Raw genomic sequence first — 21,942 nt, forward strand, 5'->3', positions numbered from 1 at the left:
TTTTTCCTCCTTCTTTTCCCCCTTTTCCTCCTTTTAGGAGCCAGGATTAGAACATTCAAAAGCACCCCATATGGGGGGAGTTTCAACAGTCATGGCACATGCTCATGGAAAGGAGCAGGCTCAGAAAAGACCTTAAGTCTGCACCTCAGGCTGATCCCAGCACAAAGGCACCCGGCAACACTTAAAACAAACACGGGAAACACTGAGGAAATCTTATTTCCAGAGCTACCACATTATAAGATTCAAACATCCAGTTTTCAACAAAAAAATCACAAGACATAGAAAGAAACAGGAAAGTATGGACCGTTGAAAGGAAAACAAAATAGATCAACAGAAACCATCTCTGAGAAAGACCAGATGATGGACTGGTCAGTTAAAAGATGAATGGTCAGTTAAAAAACTATGTATGAACAAAATAAAAATATTAATAAGGAGATAGAAAACATAAAAAGGAACCAAAAAGACATTTTGGAGCAGAAAATTACACCACCTTAAATGAAAAATTCACTTTGGAATAGACATGTTCCAAGTCAGATTTGAGCAGACAGAAGGAAGAATCAGTGAACTTGAAGACAGGATGATTTAAATTATTGGGTCTGAGGAACAGAAAGAAAAAAGGTTGAAGTAAAGTGAACAGAGCCAAAGGGACCCAGGGGATGCCATTAAGCAGACCAGCATACACGCTGTGAGAGTCCCAGAAGGAGAAGAGACAGAGAAAGGAGCAGGGAGATTATCTGAAGAACTGATGGTTGAAAACTTCACAAATCTGGAGAAAGATATAAATATAAACATTCAAGAAGCTCAACAAACTCCAAGTAAGATAAACTCAAAAAGACCCACGATGAGACACATTATAATCAAACTGTTTAGAAGACAGAGAGAGAATCTTGAAAGCAGCAAGAGAGAAGCAACTCCTCACATGCAACGGACCCTCCATAAGAGTTTTGGCAGATTTCTCATCAGAAACCTTAGACGCCAGAAGGCAGTGGGTTGAAATATTCAAAGTGCTGAAAGTAAAAACATTGTCAACCAAGAATCCTATATACAGCAAAACTGTCCTTCAAAAAGGAGGGAGAAATTAAGACGTTCCCAGATAAACAAAAGCTGAAGGAGTTCATTACCACTAAAACTGTCTTATAAGAAATACTAAAGGGAGACCTTCAGGTTGAAATGAAAGGACACTAATCAGTAACTTGAAGGCATATGAAGAAATAAAGATCTCTGATATAGACATCTACATGGGCAATTATAAAAGTTAGATATTGGTAACTTTGGTTTTTAACTCCACTTTTTGTTTTCTACATGATTTAAGACACATGCATTTTAAAAAAATAATTATTAGTCTATGTTTTTGGACACCAAATACATAAAAATATGATCTTGTGACATCAACTGAAACAGGGAAGGGACAGCGCTTACAGAGGCAGAGTTTTGTATGCTATTTAAGTTAAGCTAGTATATGTTCAAAGTAGAATGTTATAACTCTAGGATGTTAAATAGAATCCCCATGGTAACCACAAAGAAAAAGCTATAGAATATAAACAAAAGGAAGTGAGAAAAGAAAATATTTCAAAACAAAACACTAACTAAACACAAAAGAAGATACTAATACAGGAAATGAGGGACAAAAAGCTAAAGGCATATAGAAAAAAGAGCAAAATAGCAGAAGTAAATCCCTCTTAACAGTTATTATTTTAAATGTAAATAGATTAAACTCTCCAGTCAGAAAGACAGATATTGGCAGAATGGATTAAAAAAAAAAGCAAAAAAAAATGATCCAACTATATGCTGTTTACAAGAGCCTCATTTTAGATCCAAAAATATAAGTACAGTCATGTGCTGCATAACATATCAGTCAATGACAAATTGCATATACAACGATGGTCTCATAAAATGAGTACCAAATAGCCTAGGTGTGTAGTAATCTATACCATCCGGGTTTGTGTGAGTACACTCTGTGATGTTTACACAAGAACAAAATTGCCTAATGACACATTTCTTAGAACGTGTCCCTGTTGTCACGTGATACATGATTGTATGTTAAAAGCGAAAAGATGGAAAATTATATTTTATGTAAATAGTAACAAGAAGAGAGTGAGATGGTTATACTAATAGCAAAAAAAAAAAGACTTTAAATCAAAAAAGTTTACAAGAGATAAGGAAGGACGTCATATATTAACAGAAGTTTCAATCCAGCAAGAAGATATAACAACTATGAACATTTACACAACTAAAAACAGACTGTAAAAATATACAAAGCAAAAATTATGAGAATTAAAAGGACAAATAGACAGTTCTACAGTAATAGCTGGAGACTTCAATACCCAACTCTCAATAATGGATAGAACAATGAGACAGAAGATAGGTAAGGAAATAGAGGATTTGAAGAACACAATAAACCAACTAGATCTAATAGACATATACAGCACACTACCCAAGAGCAGGAGAACACGCATTCTTCTAGAGCACAGGGAACATTCTCCAGGATAGACTACATGTTGGACCACAAATCAAGTCTGAATAGATTTAAAAAGATAGATATCATACAAAGTATCTTCTCTGACCACAACAAGATGAAGTTAGAGATCAACAATAGAAGGAAAACTGGAAAATTCACAAATTTGTGGAAACTAAACAATGCATTCTTAAATAACCAATGGGTCAAAGAAGAAAAGAAGGGAAATTAGAAAATCCTTAGAGACAAATGAAAATGCAAACACAACATAGTAAAACTTATGAGATGCAGTGAAAACAGTGCTAAGACAGACATTTGTAGCTGTGAAAACTTACGTTAAAATAGAAGAGAGATCGCAAATCAACAACCCAACTTTACAACTTAAGGAACTAGAAAGAAAAAGTAGAACAAATAAACCCAAAGCTAGCAGAAGGAAGGTACTAATAAAGATTAGAGCAGAGAGAAATAAAATAGAGAAGAGAAAAACAATGGAGAAAATCAATGAAACCTAAATTTTGTTCTTCAAAAAGATTAACAAAATTGACAAACCTTTAGCTAGGTTGACAATAAAAGAGAGAGAAGTCTCAAGTTACTAAAATCTGAAATGAAAGTGGGACACCACTTCCAATTTTACAAAAATAAAAGGATTATAAGAAACTACTATGAACAATTATATGTGAACAAATGGGATAACCTAGTGAAATGGACGAATTCCTAGAAACATAAAACCTACTGAAACTGAATCACAAAAGAGAAAATCTAAACAGACCTCCAACTAGTAAGGAGATTGAATCAGTAATCAAAAGCCTCCCAGCAAAGACAAGCCTTGGACCCAGTGGCCTTTCTGGGTGAGTTCTACCAAACATTCAAAGAAGAGTTAGCACGAATCCTTCTCGAACTTTTCCCAAAAATTAAGGAGGAAGGAACACTTCCTAACGCACTCTGTGAGGTCAGCATTTTCCTAATACTTTGCTAGGCAAAGACACAGCAAGAAAAGAAAACTATGGACCACTCTCTCTTATGAACATTGTTGCAAAAATCCTCAACAAAATGCTAGCAAACTGAATTCAGCAGCGTATTAGACAGATTATACACTACGAGCAAATGGGATTTATTCCTGGAGTGCAAGGATAATTCAACGTATGAAACTCGATTAATATAATACATCACATTAACAGAATAAAGGAGAAAAAAACCCCATGGTCATTTCAATTGATGCAGAAAAAAATTTGAGAAAATTCAATACGCTTCAAGGATAAAAACGCTCAACAAACTAGGAATAGAAGGAAACTACCTCAACATAATAAAAGCCGTATATGAAAAACCCATGGCTAACATTATTCTCAACGGTGAAAGACCAAAAAGTTTTTCTTCTAAGATCAGGAACAACGCAAGGATGTTCGTTTTTGCCTCTTCTATTCAACATAGTACAAGAAATTTTAGCCAGAGCAAGAAAAAGAAATAAATGGCATCCAAATTAGAAAGGAAAAAGTAAAATTAGTTGTTTGCAAATGACATGGTCTTATATGTAGAAAGCCCTAAAGATTTCACACAAAAAACCTATTAGAACTAATTAACAAATCAGCAAGTTAGGATACCAAATCAACAGCAAAAGAATCAGTTGTGTTTCTACACAACTAATACGCCAACAGTGAACGATCCAAAAGGAAATTAAGAAAACAGTTCCAATTACAACAGCGTCAAAAAGAGTAAACTTAGGAACTTATCCTTACCTCAACTTAGCCCAAGAGGCAAAAGACACTGAAAACTACAAAACATTACTGAAAAAAATGAGAGAAGACAAATGAATGGAAAGACATCCTGTGTTCATAGATTGGAAGATTTAATGTCGTTAAGATGTCAATACTATCCAGAGCGATCTACAGATTTAATGCAATCTGTATCAAAATTCCAATGGTACTTTTCGCAGAAATAGAAAAATCCATCCTAAAATTCATGTGGAATCTCAAGGGACTCTGAATAGCCAAAGCAAGCTTGAAAAAGGAAAAAAAATATGGAGGAGTTGCGCTTCCTGATTTCAGAATTTACTACAAAGCTACAGTGATCAAAACAGTGTGGTACTGGCATAAAGAGAGATATGTAGACCAATGGAACAGAATAGAAAGCCCAGAAATAAACCCCTGGGTATAGTCAAATGATTTTCAACAAGAATGCCAAGACCATTCAATGGGGAAAGGACACTCTTCAACAAATGCTCCTGGAAAAACAGGATATCCACATAACGAATAAGGAAGTTGGACCCTTACCTAACACCATATATAAAAATTAATTCAAAATGGATCACAGACCTAAACATAAGAGCTGAAATTACAAAATTTTTAGAAGAAAACGTTGGGGGAAAATTTCATGACATTGTATTTGGCAATGACTTCTTACATATGACACCAAAGGCACAAGCAACAGAAGGAAAAGTAGAGAAACTGGACTTCATCAAAATGAAAAACTTTGGTGCATCAAAGGACACTACCATCAGAGTAAAAAGGCAGCCCACAGAATAGAAGAAAATGTTCACAAGTCACAAAGGTAATGAGGGATTAATATCTAGAATACATAAAGAAAATCCTAAAACTCAACAATGAAAAAATCAAACAGCTCAATTCAAAAATGGGACAAGGACTTGAACAGACGTTTCTCCAAAGAAGGTATATACAAATGGCCAATAAGATGCTCACCATCACTAATCATTAGGGAAATGCAAATCAAAATCACAGTGAGTTACCACTTCACACTGTAATGGACAGTTACTATCAAAAATACGGAAAACAGGCGCCCGCCCCATGGCCGAGTGGTTAAGTTCCTGCGCTCTGCTTCAGCAACCCAAGGTTTTGTAGGTTCGGATCCTGGGCACAGACCTAGCACTGCTCATCAAGCCATGCTGAGGTGGCGTCCCACACAGCACAACCAGAGGACCTACAGCTAGAATCTACAACTATGCACCAGGGGGCTTGGGGAGAAGAAGGAAAAGCATAGCAACAGATGTTAGCTCAGGTGCCAATCAAAAAAAGAAAATACAGAAAACAAGATGTGTTGGCTTTGATGAGGAGAAGTTGGTACCCTTTTACATTGCTGGTGGCGATGTACAATGGGGCAGCCACTGCTGAAAACTATATGGCAAAGGTGGAAGCAACTCCAACATCCATTAACAGGTGAATAAATAAAGAAAATTTGGTATAAATATACAATGGAATATTATTCACTCTTAAAAAGGAAGGAAATTCTGACATTTGCAGTAACATGAATGAACCTTGAGGACATTATGATAAGTGAAATAAGCAGCCACAAAGGGTCAAATACCGTGTGATTCCACTTAGAGGAAGTACCGAGTAGTCAGAATCACAGAGACAGAAAGGAGAACAGAGGTTCCCAGAGGCTGGGGGAGGGGCATGGGGAGTTATTTAATGGGTATGGAATTTTAGTTGGGGAAGATGAGAAAGTTCTGGAGATGGATGGTGGTAATGGTTGTGCAACAGTGTGAATGTGCTCAATGCCACTGAAGTGTACCCTTAAAAATGGTTACACAGTAGATTTTGTGTTACGCATATTTTACCACAATTTTAAAAAAGATATAATGGGGGAGTGGGGAGAAATGGTGGTATGAGAGTGTGAAAACGTGTAAACTTCTGCTACATCTCAAGGCAAGGCCGGAGTGGCTCTGATGTGGAGCTGTGGGCCCACGACAGCTGAGGCTGACTTGGCGGGGGTAGTCCCCAGCAGACGCCGCAGCTGCGGGGCTGGACGAGCAGGATAGAGCCATCAGGCCACTGCCAGCCAGGACACCCTGCTGAAGCCCAGGAGTCCAGGTGACAGGCTTTTTTGGCACAGAGCCTCCTTAGCAGTTGGAATTACTACCGGGTTGTGGTCCCAGGCCCTTGCAGGTGGGGAGCGCCCATGGGGGATGCGCCTTGAGGGCCCTGTCTTCTCCCAGGCACCGTGCTGGGGCTTTGTGCACGTGGTCTCACCAGCTCCTCTCCTAACCTGGGAGGAGGGACTCTTCACCCTGTTCTCAGCGTGAAGGCACCTGATAGAGCTCAGAGGAGCCCGCCGCAGCACGGGGTCCCCATCTGGGAGTATCCTTTACCTCTGTCCCCTCGGCCACGGCTGGTCCAGTGCCTGCCCAGGAAAGGAAGCCCGAGAGATCATCTCCTCTCCAGTGCCCAAGACGTGCTGCACTGACCCCTATGTGCTTCTCTTGCGTGGGTTCCATAGTTTTCCATCTTCTGCTGATTTTTAATGCCAACCACCAGTGCCAGGGGCCATGACAACAGAGTGGGAGTTGTAGACTGGCCACCTGGGAAATAGAGCTGTTATCTCTAAATGTGCTTTTGGCCCCTGGTATGGCCCCCACAGGAGCTTTTGTTGTTGTTGTTGTTGTTGTTGAAGAAGATTGTTGAAGCTGAGCCAACATCCGTGCCCATCTTCCTCTGTTTTATGTGGGATGCCACCACAGCATGGCTTGACGAGTGATGTGTAGGTCCACACCAGATCCAAACCAGCAAACCCAGGCCAGTCAAGCAGAGCTCAAACTTAACCTCTGCACCATCCGGCAGACCTACAGGGGCTTTTTCTTTTTTTTTTAATGAATTAAATTGCCACTCTTAAAATCAGAATACAAAACATAGAAGTCAGGAGTCCTGGTGTCTCTTCAACCTGGAAGGTCTGAGCCTGTGGTGGCCCCAGGAGCTGGGTTTCCTCATGGCCACAGCCCTGGCTGCTCACTACCGGCCTCACACTGAGGAGGAACCCCAGGGCCCTCAACAGCCTCTGCCACGTGCTTTTGTATGATCAGATGAAAAAGAAAGTTACATATTTCTGGTACCCACATCTCCGTCAAAAGTTGGGGAATGAAAAAAAGATCATCCTTTAGGACTGTGCCTGCCTTGTAATCCTGACATGTCCTGCACTTGTCACATCTCCCCAGCTCCCATAGAGGAGTTCAGCATAGGCCATGTAGTCCCAGAAACGTGGCGGGTGCCAGAGGCCCAGAGCACATGGCCTGCCAGTGCGCAGCCCCAGAAGGATGGAGGCCCGTTGGGCGCTGGTGGGGCACTGGGCGCCCACTGCAGGGCGGCGGGCAGGGTCCTCTCCCCTCATTCCGCCGGCCTTCCCACCAGCCTAGTCCACACAATGCAGGCTGGCTGCCCAGGTGTAACTGTTTCGGGAGCCCCAGGACCTCCAGATGCAGGGCCTGAGACCTAAACACGGGGAGACACCGAGACGCCTGAGGGGGTGGGGCTGGGCAGGGAAACGGAGGCAGAAGCGAATGCCTAGGAGGGGGGAAGCTGTGACTCTTTCACTCTCTGAGCCTCAGTTTCCTCATCTGTGAGAAGAGAGGGCAAAGGGGTGAGGTGGGGTCAGGGAGCGGGGAGTGGCTCTATCAGCCTTCCCAGGCCGAGACCCGAGCTTCTCCCCAGCTCCTCCCTCCCACCGACTCGCCACTTGAACGCCTGGCGTATGGGCCGCCCTCACCACCCCAGTGCTCGCTGTGTGACTTCAGGCATCACCGCTTCCCACCTGCCTCACTGAGTCACTTGAATGCCACACATCTTGACCCAGCACCCACTATGTATGTGCTAGGCATGGGGCTGGGCCCTGGGGGTGCAGCAGGCAGCAAGCCAGGCTCCTCCGAGACAGCATGCAGTGCGAGGCCTGGGGGACAGGAGGCCCGGGGCCCCGGGAGTCAGGAGGCGCGCCCGGCAGGCAGGTCCAGGGTGTGTGAAGGGATGGTGCGTTGCTCGTCCTGGGGCAGAGGGCCTCGCTGGACAGGTCAGAAATTGGACTTTGCAGTTCAAACTGTGGCTTGGCCACTCTCAGTTCTGAGCCAGAGCAAGATGTTTCCTCTCAGAGTCCCCTCGGTGGCCCCATCACAGGGCGGGCATGCCCCAACCCCCACCCCGGGATTGGTGCAGGTGTTCCTGGGGCCCTTCATGCTTCGGGTTCATTTGATGGCTGAGCTTACCTTCGGCTTGAATGAATGGCACTAAAACAGAAACAACAGCAGGGCAAGGGGGTGTGCACATCAATGACGCAGCGTTCAGCGCCCGGGGCGTTCCGTCCACTTGAATGGGTTGTCTGCATTGTGTCGGATGTGCAGTCCTTGCCTGCCTGTTCACTTTGTTATCCCAGAACCCGTTTCTGTGTTATCGCCGAGGCTTCATGACCATCATTTCAACAATGACAGAAACTCCACTAACGGGTATGAGAATGTTCTTGTCCATTCTCATTTTGTTCATCATCTATAGCACTCTGGATTTCGTTCACTGCTTATAATTAACACCGAAGCAAACTCCTTTCCATGCTTTTCCTCTTTAGATAATCTTCTTGGGTTATATTTCCAAGGATTGGGATTAAGGTGAAAGGGCACTATTGAACATAAGGCTCTTTGCACATGGAGCCAAATCTTGTACAATTCAGAGGGACCATGACAATATGCAGCCCCACCCAGCAGGGTTTAAAGGGCTGCTCCAACTCGCCAGGCAGCACTGGGTGTTTTCATCAGCCTTGTTCATTTACTGGGTATAAAGTGGACGCCCACTGGAGTCATACCATGCACATGTCTGTTCTCACACACAGGGCCCTGCGGCCCAGCAAGGCAGAGAGGGGACGGGAAAGTGCTCTTCAGAGGGCGCGGGCGGAGCAACCAGTCCGCCAGCCACCCAGTCTGTGGGGGCGCTCGGCGCAGAGCCCGTCCATGCTGGCCCCAGACTCCCGGGCCCACTCACCTCACCACGCAGGCTCTGTCCACAGAAGCACAGGCTGGGGGGGGCTTACTGGTGATTTCAAGGATTTTCAAGGGAAATTGTGACAATAAATAATTTTCCCATCATCATTTCCCATCATGGCTTTTTTTAAAACAATTGTGGTAAAATGCACATTACATAAACTTTAGCATCTTAGCCATGTTTAAATGTCCCGTTCAGTGGCATTAAGTGCACTCACATTGTAGTGCAGCCGTCACCACTGTCCATCTTCAGAATTCTTTTGATCTTGTAAAACTGAAACTCTGTCCCCATTACATAATAATTCCCCATTCTCTCCTCCCCCAGCCCCCAGCAGCCACCGTTCTACTTTCTATCTCTCTGTATCTGACTCCTCTAGGGACTTCCTGTAAGTGGAATAATACAGTATTTGTCCTTTTGTCACTGGCCGATTTCACTTAGTGTAATGTCCTCAGAGTTCATCCATGTCGTGGCATGTGTTGGAATTTCCTTCCTTTTCAAGGCTGAATAATATTCCATTGTGGGGATGGACCACAGTTTGCTTATTCGTTCATCCATCGCTGGACACTGGGTAGCTTCTTCATCACTGGCTTTTAAAAACTATCCCCATCCAAACAATGGAACACTGTGAGGCAGTTAAATAGTAAAAAGAATGAACAAGTTCTATCCTGCCAGGGAAAGCTCTCCAAAATGAGTTGTTAGGGAAAAGAACACAAGAGAATGTGTACAATGAGCTACGTTTTTCGTGTAATAAAGACCGAAAAGAGGGAATATGTATTTATATTTTTTTGTCCTTGCTTAAAGAAGCTCTGGAAAGATAGATAAGAAACTAACAAAAGCAGTTTACTTCTGGGAGGGGCGTCCGGAGGCTGGGGGCCTCCATCTCCACGTGGCTGCTCTCGCACCCCAGTGTGTGATGCCCCTCCACCCCCACTCTCCCTGGTCCCCCACTTGGTCTCTCACCACTGTGCCTCCAGGACCCACAGCCTGGCTCCTGCCACCGGAGCACACACTCCCACAATCACGCCATTTGCCCCCAGCTCGGCTGAGCCTTTGTGCACGCTGGCCCCCACCTGGCAAGTCTCTCTGCAGGCGCCTTCTGCCCTCTCCTGAGCTCAGACACACACACACCCTGCCCTCTCTGTGCTTCAGGCAGGCTGGAGCCCCTGCTAGAGGGAGGAAGAGGCCGGCTTGCACTCCCTGGAGGTCCTCATGCAGAGGCCAGCGGTGGGCCCCCGCCACCCTGTCTGCACCAGCACACCTGGGAGGAAAATAAAGTTGTGCTGTCCCTAGGGCCAGGACTGTCCGGGCTGCCATCTAGACTGATTCCTGAGCCCTCCCCAGTCTGTAACCCAGTCCCGGCACACTGCACACTGTACAGCCTTGGGACGGCCCTCCACGGGGCTCCCTCTGATCCCCAGTGTCAGCTCTGATTCTCCATGTCCATCTGTCTCTACTCTCAGGGCCAGGTCACCCGTGTCAGGGTCTGCCATGAGGGCAGCAGGGGCGAGGTGAGCAGGGCAATGGGGAGGCAAACCCTCGGAAGTCCCTGTGGTAAGCCCACAGGACTCCATGGTTAAGAATGTGGGGGCAACTTGAATGTCCGGCAAAGGGGATGGTCAAACAGTCCCAGGCTTGGCCAGGCCTGGCTGCTGTGAAGGCCCTGGCAGGCTTTGTTCAGGAAGACTGGCCTATCGGGTCCGTAGAAGAGCCTGGGAAAGGCTGCACTGCACATGCGTGGACGGGCTCCTGCTGTAGGCCAGGCCCTTGATACAGTGCCAGGTCAGAGCACATGCCCCGACCCCTGCCCAGAGGAGGTTTGGATAGAGAAATCCCTGCACGACCATCGCGGGTGGCCTTTCTCTGACCAGGCACCAACAGCAGAGCCCCAACACTCACAGTGCTGACAAGAGCCTCAACCGTGTCCAGACGGAGGGAGGAGTGAAGATGGCAGGGAGCCTTCTTGCAGGAGGGCACAGGTGGCTGAGTCAGCCAGTCCTAACCACAAACAGCCTGGGATGCCAGGATACAGAGGGCAGCCATTTGGCTGCACCTGAGAGTAAACCCAAATTAAACAGGCTCATGTAATCAAGAATTCCACAGAGTGGCTGCCGGCACAGCGGGATCCAGGACCTCACACGCCAACCTCAGGAACCTGCCCACTTTCCTGGTCCCTTATGGGGACAAGATGTTTCCAACAGGGCCATTCTACCAGCTCAGGGGTCCCAGGGGAAAGAGTTTCCAGGCACCACAGAAGTTCTGGGATTGCCCCTGAGCTCTCCAGTTTCTATCAGGCCCATCTCTGATCCAATCTTTGTGGCCAGGGGCAGGGGGGCTATGCTGACTGTCCAGGCCTTGTCAAAAACAACCTTCATTGGGGGTGGGGGTGGACACTGAAAAGAGTCACTCCCTAAACGGTTTGGACTGAGAGTGAAGGAGAGATGGTTCCCAGAGGATGCTGTGCTGTGGGGTGGAGGTCCCTGGCAGCCCTCCCAGGAAGTGATCACTGGCCTCAGGTGGGCACAGATGTGCTTGTGGGAGGCAGGGCCTGCCCAGCCAGGAGCCCAGGGGACCAGCAGGCCCCAGCTCAGGTGTGCCCCAAATGCTGCTTGCCGTTGTAGGCAGACATGCCGCGGACACTGAGCGCCTCCGACATGGTCACCCGCGGCAGCCTCAGCCCCCCGCCCACTGAGCCCACAGACGGTGAGCAGGCTGGGCAGCCTCTCCTGGATGGAGCTCCATCCTCAGCCTCCCTGGACACCCTGATCCAGTACCTGGTGCCCACAGCCGATTACTACCCTGAGGTGAGCGACTGACCCAGTGGAAAGCAGGGGCGGCACATTGGGCAGCCGTGGAGAAGGCAACAGGGCTGGCGCTGGTCTTGGGCCTAGGGGATGGGGTAGGCTGGGAGGCATGCCCCCCATGCCCTTGTGAATACATGCTGCCTTTCTCTCTGTCCCCTTAGAAAGCCTACATCTTCACCTTCCTGCTGAGCTCCCGCCTCTTCATCGAGCCGCAGGAGCTCCTGGCCCGGGTCTGCCACCTGTGCATTGAGCAGCAGCAGCTGGACAAGCCAGTGCTGGACAAGGTGAGGGGCAGGCAAAGCAGGGGGCCTCTGAGTGTACCAGCACTCCCCTGACATGCCCTCAGGCATCAGCCTCTTGGAGAGGCAGTGATTGTGCCATTCTCCTGAAGGAGCCCACGGGGGTTTCTGACTTCTCTGAGGCCCAGAGCCAGAGGGACAGACTCAGAATCTTTAATGCAGGTGCCATTATCCAGTGCCCTATGGGAGCCCTTGAGCTCACACCAAGCCCAGACCCAGGCCCACAGAGCCCCATCAGTAGGACCCCTGCCATCTGGATGGCCCTGCAGCATATGCCAGGCTCCCTGCCCCCAGCACCCTGCATTCCACCCTTCCCTCCTCTGGGGGTCCGCTGATGGCCCAGCCTCCTGTGGTTCCCCATATCCTTTCCTCTGTCCCTGACCAGGTGCCTCAGGTTGCACCTGTCTATTTATACGTGTGTGGGTCAGGCTCCACTGTTACAGTGACAGAAACCCGACTTCAAATGGCCCAAGCAAAGGGACTTTACTGGCTCATGTAACTGCAGAGTCTCAAGTACCACCTCCTTAGAACGTGGTCCTTCTCCTCCAGCCCTCCACTCCGTTCTCTGCTGGCCAGCCTCCTTCTCGGGCACTCGCCGCACAGTGACAGGTGGCCTCACTGCTCCGCCTCTCAGCCCACCTTCACAATCCCTAGAAAGAGCGCCCACCCTTGGTAGGGTCCAGGGAAAGACCCAATCTCATTGGCTTAGGCCATAAGCCCTTCTGTAAGCCTGTCACTGCACCTGACGTGGGTGTGCGTGCTCTGATTGGCTGGCACTGATCTGGGCCCACTCCCGGAGCCGGGGTGGTGTCAGCTGCCCCTGAACCCCTGGCTGGGAGTGAGGGAGAAAAGGCAAACTGAGGTGCTGTCACCACGGAAAGGAGGACGAGATGCCAGGCAGCAAAAACAGATGACCCCTCCCCAAGTGTGCCTGCCCTCTCTGCTCCCTGTGGTCTGCCCCAACCCCACGACCCGTCCCTGTCGCCTGGCACAGAGAAGTCACAAGGCCTGTACCCGCCTTAGCCACTGCCACCCAGTGGCTCAGACCTGGGCACAGAACAAGCAGGGAGTGGCAGAGGCGGTGGCTGAGGTGGCCCCCCTCGCGATCACCCCTCACCCACCGTGGATGCCCCTCGCTTGCCTTGCAGGCTCAGGTCCGGAAGTTTGGCCCCAAACTGCTCCAATTGTTGGCCGAGTGGATGGAGACCTTCCCACGGGACTTCCAGGAGGAGTCGACCATCAGGCACCTGAAGGACATGGTGGGCCGCATTGCCCCCTGTGATGAGGTGGGTGAGCATCCTTCACCTGTCTGTACCCTGGCAGCAGGCCGGCCCCTTAGGGGCCTTGTCTTCCCACCTGCACACTGTAGCTCCTCTCAAATCAACCCCTTTCTGCCCCATCAGGGAATCGGGCACTGCAGACCTGGCAGGCAACTCAGGCCTCGGGTCCAGGCCAGGGCTCTTGACCTCTCTCCTATCTTGCTCTCATCCAGGGCATCAGATGGTGGGCGAGGGAAGATCCCCTCACGGGACCTTGTGGTCACATGGTCAGGCTGTTGGTCTGTGGCCCGTTAGGCCAGCCTGGCAGAGCCCTCGTCCTGGGCCTAGTGCCACGGAGACCTCCCCCTCCTGCCCCTGCACCACATCCAGGGCTGGGCTGGCAGTCAGGACTCCTGGACCAGGTCCCTCCAGTCAGGGGCAGAAAAGGGCTCTGCAGGATGAACCAAAATAACAGCAACAGTGGGAATAGCGGCCACATGCTGTCTGGGCAGGTTGACTGGTGATCCTCTCGGCCTCCAGGGGTAAGCTGTAAACCCTGCAGGGCTGGGCAGAGGGGGAGAGAGTGCCCCCTGCAGCTAAAACCACACTCCAGGGTAAATGGCCCTTGCACTCCAGTGGCTTGCGAGGCAGTCGGTGTACCTGGGTACCCGGTGTACCTCTGTGCCCCCAACCCTGCCTGGCTCTCCCAGCTGTGCTCCACTGGGGAAGGCACTTAAAGGTCTCCAAGCCTCACTTCCCTAATGGAGGAAAGCAGGACAAAAATTCCCACCCCAGGATTATGGTGAGAATACAGAGAAGGGCCCTGTGAAGGGGACAGAGGTCTCCTGGCACCTTTAGAAGGGGCAGGTTTATTGGCCACTCCAGAATGATGCTGTGGCCAGCACTGATGCTGCTTTATCTGGAAGGAGAGAACAGTGCAGGGAGTGCATGTCAGCAGCCCTGGGAGGAGGCTGAATGTGGCAAGCTAGCAGCTAGTAATGTGCCCCAGAGTGCGTCTGGACATGGCAGAGCCGGCTGCACGTGGAGCACAGGGGAACTGATAGGCAGGCTGGACTATGGAAGCTCTAAAGCAGAGGGCTAACTGAGGCTCAGAGAGGGAGGCCCTGCCCCGGGGTCACTTCACAGAGCAGGCAAGTAAGCTAGCTGTTCTGAGGGCTCAGTGAGATGAGGGTCCTCTCCTCCTCCCTCTGCATCCCGATTCATCTGGGGATCATGTCACTTGGCTTAGGATGCAGCAGGGAACAGGGTCAGGGAAGCCTCCAGGATTGGACGGATCAGGATGGAGTGGTAGAAGCAGGGAATGGAGATGCTTGCTGACTGGCTGGATAGACAATTGGCTACTTTGACGGATGAGTAGAGGCGGGAAGACAGATGTTTGAGTAGTTGGGTAGGTAGGTGAATTTATGGGACAAGTGGATGAGGAAAGACTGATGGAAAGAAGGGAGGGGGAAAGGTAGGAATGGTGGATAGGTAGGTGGGTGGATGGATGAATAGATGGATGGGAGGGTAGGTGTATGGGTATGTGTGGGTGTCAGTGGGTGGGTGAGAACATGGATGGGAAGGTGAGTGGATGGGTGAATAAGGATGGATGTACAGATGAGTAGGTAGGAGATACATGGCTGATGGATGGATGGATGAGTGGGCAGATGGGTGAGTAGGTGGATGGATAGTTGGGTGGGTGGATGGATGGATGGATGGGTGGAGTAAAGGGTACATAAGGGGGGAAGAGCCCCGTCTCTTGCTTTCTCCCTCTTCCCAGGAGGCCTTCAGCTGCCTGAGGTCTAAGCCAAGATGGGATTACCCTCCCTTATCAGGCCTGCCTCTGCCACTGGGGGAGCCATTTCAGAGGCAGACCCTGCCCTCCTGGCTGCGCTGGTGGAGGATGGGTGTAAGTCCTGGGCTGGTTTCCTCCAGAAGCGGAGCCTCCTCACCAGCTCCCAAGAAGCTGTCAGGGCTGTGCTGGGAAATCTTTTCTAACCACCTAGTGGGTGAAAATAAGGTACAACGGAGCCCTGTGAATGGAGAACGGTCATCCCCCAGGCGTGGGTTTTCAGAGCAGAAAAAAGTCATTCAGAACACTTCCTGCTCCTTCTCTTGGGATCCAGTTAGGTGTGCTGAGCAGTGTGGGCTGGAACCAGAGTTCCCCGGCTCCGCCCCACCCACCCTGGCCTGGGACAGGGGTTCTCCCACGTGTCTTTGTGCTCCTCAAGCTGCCCTTCTGCGGAAAGCACCTGCTGCAAAGGGGATGTCCTCCAGGGCTGGCCTGCCCTGAACGCTGTAGGTGGTCTGCGGCACCTCCCAGCTCGGGCCGGGGCTCAGCTCAGAGGGGAGCTGGGAGCCACAGGCCAGACTGACAAAGCAGGGCCTCAGGACTCAGAGCATGAGCCGGATGCAGGCTTGGAAACCATAGCTGTGTGACCTTGGGCAAGGTGCTTCGTGTCTCTGAGCTTCAGTTCATTCAACAGTCAAATGGAGATGACAACGGTCCCCACCACGCAGGTTTGCAGCAGAGTCCCTGAAGTCACCTGAGCTCTTATTTCAGCACCTGGGAAATGCAAGCTATGATGAGGGTCCAATTCTTTCCAAAATTCAGGCATATTGGGATTATTTTTAACTTTCATGGAACTTTTGTCATGGAACATTTCAAATATACACAAACAGAGAAGAGCAACCATGAATTCAATGAATTCAATGAACCTTCAGCTGGCTTCAACAATTATCAGCATTTTGCCAAACTTGTTTCTTCTATGCCTTCATGCACGTCCCCCTCCCTCCAAATTATTTTTAAACAAATCATAGACATTATATCTTTTGCTCCAAAAATATTTCAGCATTTTCTTGTAAGGATTCTCACACAGGCATAGAATCAAATGACATAAAGTGCCGGGCACAAGGCAGTGAGATGAGCACGAGTGTTTTCAGAGCTGTGTATCTTTGGGCAAGTTACTTAACCTCTCTGAGTTTTAAATTCCTTTCTAAAGAGGGAGGATGATAATCCCTGCCTCATAGGGCTGTGAGGAGAACAATAAGCTCAGGGATGTGGAGGCGACAGCACAGGGCCAGGGTCAAGTGGGCCTCCCCATCAGTGCAGCCATGACAGGTGACACCTTTGCCTCCTCCTGTGCCCTCTGCCATTTCCTGGAAGGTTCATGTCCTCACTGTCCTCCCCACCACCTCTCAGTAGCTGGGAACAGAAGGCTGGAAGGAGTGAGGAGGCCCTTCTCCATGACTGTGGGTTCTGGAGACCCATGGAAACCTTTCCAGCACAGAGCTGCTGCAGCCAGATGCTGCTCCGGACCACCTGTGCCAGGCAGGGGAGCCTGCCTTGGAGGGGCTCCTGGTAGGTTAGACTCAGCAGTTTCAGCTCAGGGAAGCTAGTCCCGAGGCTGACGGAGGCTGGGGGAGCCCAGAGAAGGCCCAGAGGTCGCAGCTGTGGTGAGGGAGACAGGACAAGAGGAAAAAAATGCTCTGGCCACACCCACTGGGCCCGCGGAGGAGGCTGACACCAGGCAGCCCTCCTGGGACTGATCTTACTTTCCCACCCACGTGACTGTCTGCTGGACCGACCCCACTGCCTCGGAGGCCTCCCCCGAGGGCACAGGTGGCAGACAGCTGACAAAGAGAACAAACTGGGCTCTGGGTTCAGAGCTCCGACTCATGCAGAGCAGCTGAGCCCACTGGACGTCAGCCCTGGGCTGCTCCGAAGGAAGTTTGCAAGAACTTCAGAGAACAGGGGTCTGTGCTTGTCCGGCCAGAGCCAGGGACTCTAACCACGACATGCCCGGTTCCAGAGAACCCGGAGACACCTGGAGAGCTGCGGCTGCCACCCTTGGACGACCTCTGTACTGGCGCCGGGTCTGTGCACACAGGAGGCGGCCCGGGGAAAGGGACGAGAACACAGCCCAGGCCCTGTCCCCCAGGCACGCAGGCACGCTGACCAGGGTGCTGCGCCATGCCAGGCACGCCCTGTGCTCCGTAACGTGGGCTCCTGGCAGGGACAAGGCACGCCTCAACGGCCTCAGGGGGGCTCTGGGTCTGCTCAGACTCACTGAGGAGCTCTCCGGGCCTCCACCCACAGTGTGCAGAAGTCAGCGAGAATGTGAGAGGAGGTCAGGGGAAGGGCAACACTGTCCCCAGCCTCAGAGGACGAGCAGAACATTCAGGAAAGACCAACAGCTAAGCTGGAGGTTGACTCACTGGAAGAGTTCTAAATGAATTAGAAAACAGGCAACGGCAATTCTTTGGGGTGAATATTGGTTCAACAGAAACAAGTCCTGCTAAATTATCTGAGTATTTTTTAAGTAGCGTAAGCGCATGGTTTTGTCAAACCGTAGGCACAGGCGCACGGCACCCTGGACGTCAGGAGGGCCCCGCAGTCCACCCTGGAGAGGCTGACTGACCCAAGGCAGGTGAAGGCCACGTTCGTCCAGTCAGCAAATGCGGTCACCTCCTATGAGCCAGGCACCGCCCTTCATGCTGGCGATGAGCAAAGAGCGACCCGGTGTTGTCTTCACGGAGCCGGCAGTCCCACGAGGGGATACAGGAAGAGGGTCGTCCTCCGGCGTGGCGCGGGCAGGGGCTGCGAGGGAAGGGCCCAGCACTCTGAGCTCCAGAGATGAGAAGAGCATGCCAAGAGGGAGAAGGCTACACAGGCCCTGCGGGGCAGCGGGGTAGGGGTAGAAAAGGGGTCCAAGGATGGAGGAGGGGCCTGCGTCTGGAGCACAGGGAAGGGGGGCAAGGGCCACGTGGAGGCCACTGAGCGTGGCCAGAGCTGACCTCAGGTCCTCCAAGCCATGCGGAGCTTTCATCTCTGCAAAAGCGTGGAGGCATTTTAAGGTCAGACGTGCATTCTGAACAGACTGCTTTGGCCGCAGAGGGCAGTGGAGAGAGGCCAGCATGAGCGTGGGGGGCCCCCCCCGCAGCCGCCAGGGAGATTACAATGGCCTGGACCATGGAGCCCATGGTGGGAGACGAAGCATGGAATCAGAAGAAAGCAAAATCAGGAGGGCTGGTGGCAGCCTGGGGACGGATCCGGGCCGTGCACCTGACGGTCCTGCTCCAGCCACCGAGACCAGGGTGTGGGCAGAGGACGCGGCTCTGGGTGAGGAGAGCCCCAGGCAGGTCGGGGTGACCCCAGGCCATGTGGCACATGCAAACTGGGCCTTGTCCACACACGAACACCAAATAACACCCTGGACATGAGCCAGCGAGCCAGGAATGAGAAGAATGGACGAGGCCAGGAGGAACCCCACGTGCAGCCACAGCAGCAGCCAGGCCTATGAACAGCCCCGCGTAGGAGGAACAGGGGGCTGAGGTCAAGGCCAGGGCAGCTGCAGCCTGAGAGACGGCCCCTGGCTTTTTGGACAGGAGGTGCTGGGGAGGCAGCAAGAGCGGCCGGAGGCTGAGGGAAGTAGAGCCGTTGCGGTGGGGGAGGAGCGAGTGGGAGATGAGGGGTGTGATAGCCAGTGTAAGCCCCTGAGACACCACTGGCTAGGAGAAGGAGAGAGACGGGTGGCACACGTGGCTCACAGGTGGCAGACTGTCGCTGGGGCTGGCTCACGTTCCCACACACAAAGGCGGGGGCGGGGGGCAGCAGGCTGGCAGCACAGAGCAGGAGGGCTGCTCCTTCCGCGGCACCAGAGGGCCCCAGGAGCTGGCATTAGGGGTCGGCTAGGCAGCCTCCTGTCCTGTTCCCTGTGTCGTGACGGCTCCACCACAGTCGCCAGGGCCACTGCACAGAGAAGCACTTCCATAAGGGGCTGGCGAAGCCACCACCACACCAGCACTATGGGCTCTAACAGTGCTGGACTCAGTGGCCCCTTGAGCCCCATCAGAGACTTGAGGGACCGTCGAGCCCCCAGGCACACTGGGCCCAGCAAGCCAGACGAAGTGCCGCTGGGCTTGTGTTTTCCATCTGAAACTGCCTGGTGGTCCTGACAGCCCACCACCCGTTCTCCTCCCAGCCCCTGAGCCAGGCCGGCAGGGGCCCACCCATCTGCAGGGGGCCAGGCCCTGATGCCCACTGCCACCGCCACATCGGTTCCTGGGCTGGTGGGCTCGAAACCACCCGGGGGGGCCCTTTGCTGCTGACCTGGGGGCTCATTCTGCGGGTCACTGCCCCACCCCTTGGGAACATGCAGATGTCTTGCTTGCTGAACCCAGCTGGTCTGATGGCGCCTTCCTTAGAAATAGGGGTCTCTGAGGGGGAAAGAATCAGCTTCCCCATGGGGGTGGGGAGGTGGGCGGCCTCGAGGGTGGGGTGGTGGCCTTCACCCCTGCACAGCCCATGGCGGCCCAAAATACGGGCCCAGCCACCTGCGTGAAAGTAAGGGGCTCTGTCAGCACGGCTGCCGTGGGCACACGCCCACTGCATGCGTGGCTCTGACAGCACAGAGATGGCAACACAGACTCCCTGCCCAGGCCAGGCTGTCATTCTGTAAACAAACCGTAGGCAGGAGGGACCCCCATTAAAGCAAAGGTCAGTTGCCCAGGGCAGAGCCCGTTCCACATCTCCTCTGTCCCTTCTTGCCCCTAGCAGTGTCCACTCTGCCTGCTGCCCAGATAGCAGGGATGGCTTTGGACCCTGGTCACCCTCCCTGGCTGAGTTCCTCTCAGCTCCCACTGGTAACCCTGCAGCCTCCTCCCCAGCCAGCCTCAACTGTGGCCCCTGACCTGCCCTGGACTGGGTCCTGCTTCAGGTGGGGCAGCCCATCCCTGCCAGCCCGGGGCCTGACCCCTCAGATGGGAGAGAGGCAGAGATGGGTGTTGGGCCTGAGCGCCCCTCTCTCCACCCCTCTAGGCATACAGAAAGAGGATGCAGCAGCTCCTGCAGGCTTTGCACCAGAAGCTGGTGGCCCTGGGCCAGGGGCCGGAAGGAGTGCTGGGTGCCGACAAGCCCATCTCCTACAGGACCAAGCCGCCGGCCTCCATCCACAGGGAGCTCCTCGGCGTCTGCAGTGACCCCTACATGCTGGCCCAGCAGCTGACCCACGTGGAGCTGGTGAGCAGGCCGACGCTGCCCTCCGCCCAGATCAGAGCCAGGAACAACTGAGAACAGCTGACACCCTTGGCCCCATCCGGCCCCCGGCCTGTCTCAGCATAACCCAGGGCCTGAGCCCGTCACAGCAGGGCCAGCCGGGCACCTCCAGAGGGCCCTGGACGCTGGAGCAGCCTCTCACCACTCCCGGGGCAAGCAACAGGAGGGCTGGAGGTGCCAGCCCTGCCCAACTTTGACCCTGGCCGGCCTGAGACGCAAAGCCTGGGACAGAAGAACTAGGTTCAAATCCTCGCTCCAACTCCCCTGCTGTGTGACCCTCCCAGGGCTGCTGCCTTCCTCACCCAGGCCTCAGCCTCCCCCGCCGACCCCCCCCCCATGACTCACACAGACACGCTGTGCCCACCCAGCTTTCCAGAGAAGCCAAACACGCCTTCCTGCTTGCGAAGGGGACGCCCCGGCCCAGCCTCCAGGGCGTTAGTTTCCTTGCAGATGCGGAGGTCAAGGGCAGAGAGGAGGCTGGGGAGTGGGTTTCTTTTAAACCTCCACATTTATGGTGCCCTTGCTGCCTTCCAGGCACTATACCCCACACCGCCCTGCCATGTAAGTACTATTATTATTCCCTTTTCACAAATGAGGAAACTAAGGCCCAGAGAGTTTAAGTGAGTTGCCAGAAGTCACACAGCAGAAGAGCCAGAGCCAGGATTCAGTTCTCAGCCAGACCCCATGCTCTTAGCCATCAGGCCTCCCGCCGAGGAAGCAGGTCATCAGTTACCCCATTTCAAGCCTGGTTTCCCAGGTATCGCACCCCACAAGCACTCCCTATAGGACATTGCCCACTGGCCCCATGAATTACAGCAGCCCCGGGGCGTGGGAAAGAGGGGCTGCCTCCTTCAGGGACGGTGCTGAGCTCTGTGACAACCCAGAACGGGGTCGTGGAGCCCCACTGAGAAGGGAGGTGCCCACTGGGAGGCAGGGAGCCCGCAGGAGCACCTTGCCAGGCCCCCAGGGGCACCCCCTCCCATACCCTCCCCCTGACCTGACTCCTCTTCTCCTTCCCGGTGCAGGAACGGCTGCGACACATCGGGCCTGAGGAGTTTGTCCAGGCTTTTGTGAACAAAGACCCTCTGGCCGGCACAAAGGTAGAAGGTCCTTGGACGGGCTGTCCCAGCAGTGACCCCCACCCACTGCCCTGCGGGGAGCTCGCGAGCATCAGCTAGGCGAGCTTCAGGGGCCCAGAGCGGGCCATGGGCTTGAAGAGGCGCGTCCACTCCGCCCGTGCTCCTCCAGCTCGCCCTGGCTGGAGTCCCGGGGAAGCCTGGGAGGGCGGCACGCGCCCAGCCGGTCACCCACCCAGCGAGGGCGGAGGGGTG

The 21,942-nt window shown here is 52.3% G+C and overlaps 1 protein-coding gene across 2 annotated transcripts in view; it reads left to right on the top strand.

The window, feature by feature from the left end:
- RASGEF1C (RasGEF domain family member 1C) overlaps nucleotides 1-21,942 on the top strand; it is an 84,112-nt gene that overhangs the window by 36,088 nt on the left and 26,082 nt on the right. For both annotated transcript variants that reach the window (XM_023617011.2, XM_070233705.1), the window contains exons 2-6: nucleotides 11,814-11,996; nucleotides 12,158-12,280; nucleotides 13,444-13,581; nucleotides 20,375-20,575; nucleotides 21,637-21,711. In XM_023617011.2, coding sequence (XP_023472779.1) covers nucleotides 11,820-11,996; nucleotides 12,158-12,280; nucleotides 13,444-13,581; nucleotides 20,375-20,575; nucleotides 21,637-21,711 — 714 coding nt within the window. In that variant the 5' untranslated portion in view covers nucleotides 11,814-11,819. The remainder of the gene's footprint in view (nucleotides 1-11,813; nucleotides 11,997-12,157; nucleotides 12,281-13,443; nucleotides 13,582-20,374; nucleotides 20,576-21,636; nucleotides 21,712-21,942) is intronic.

Source organism: Equus caballus, chromosome 14, assembly GCF_041296265.1.
Source record: "Equus caballus isolate H_3958 breed thoroughbred chromosome 14, TB-T2T, whole genome shotgun sequence".
Classification (NCBI taxonomy): Eukaryota; Metazoa; Chordata; class Mammalia; order Perissodactyla; family Equidae; genus Equus; species Equus caballus.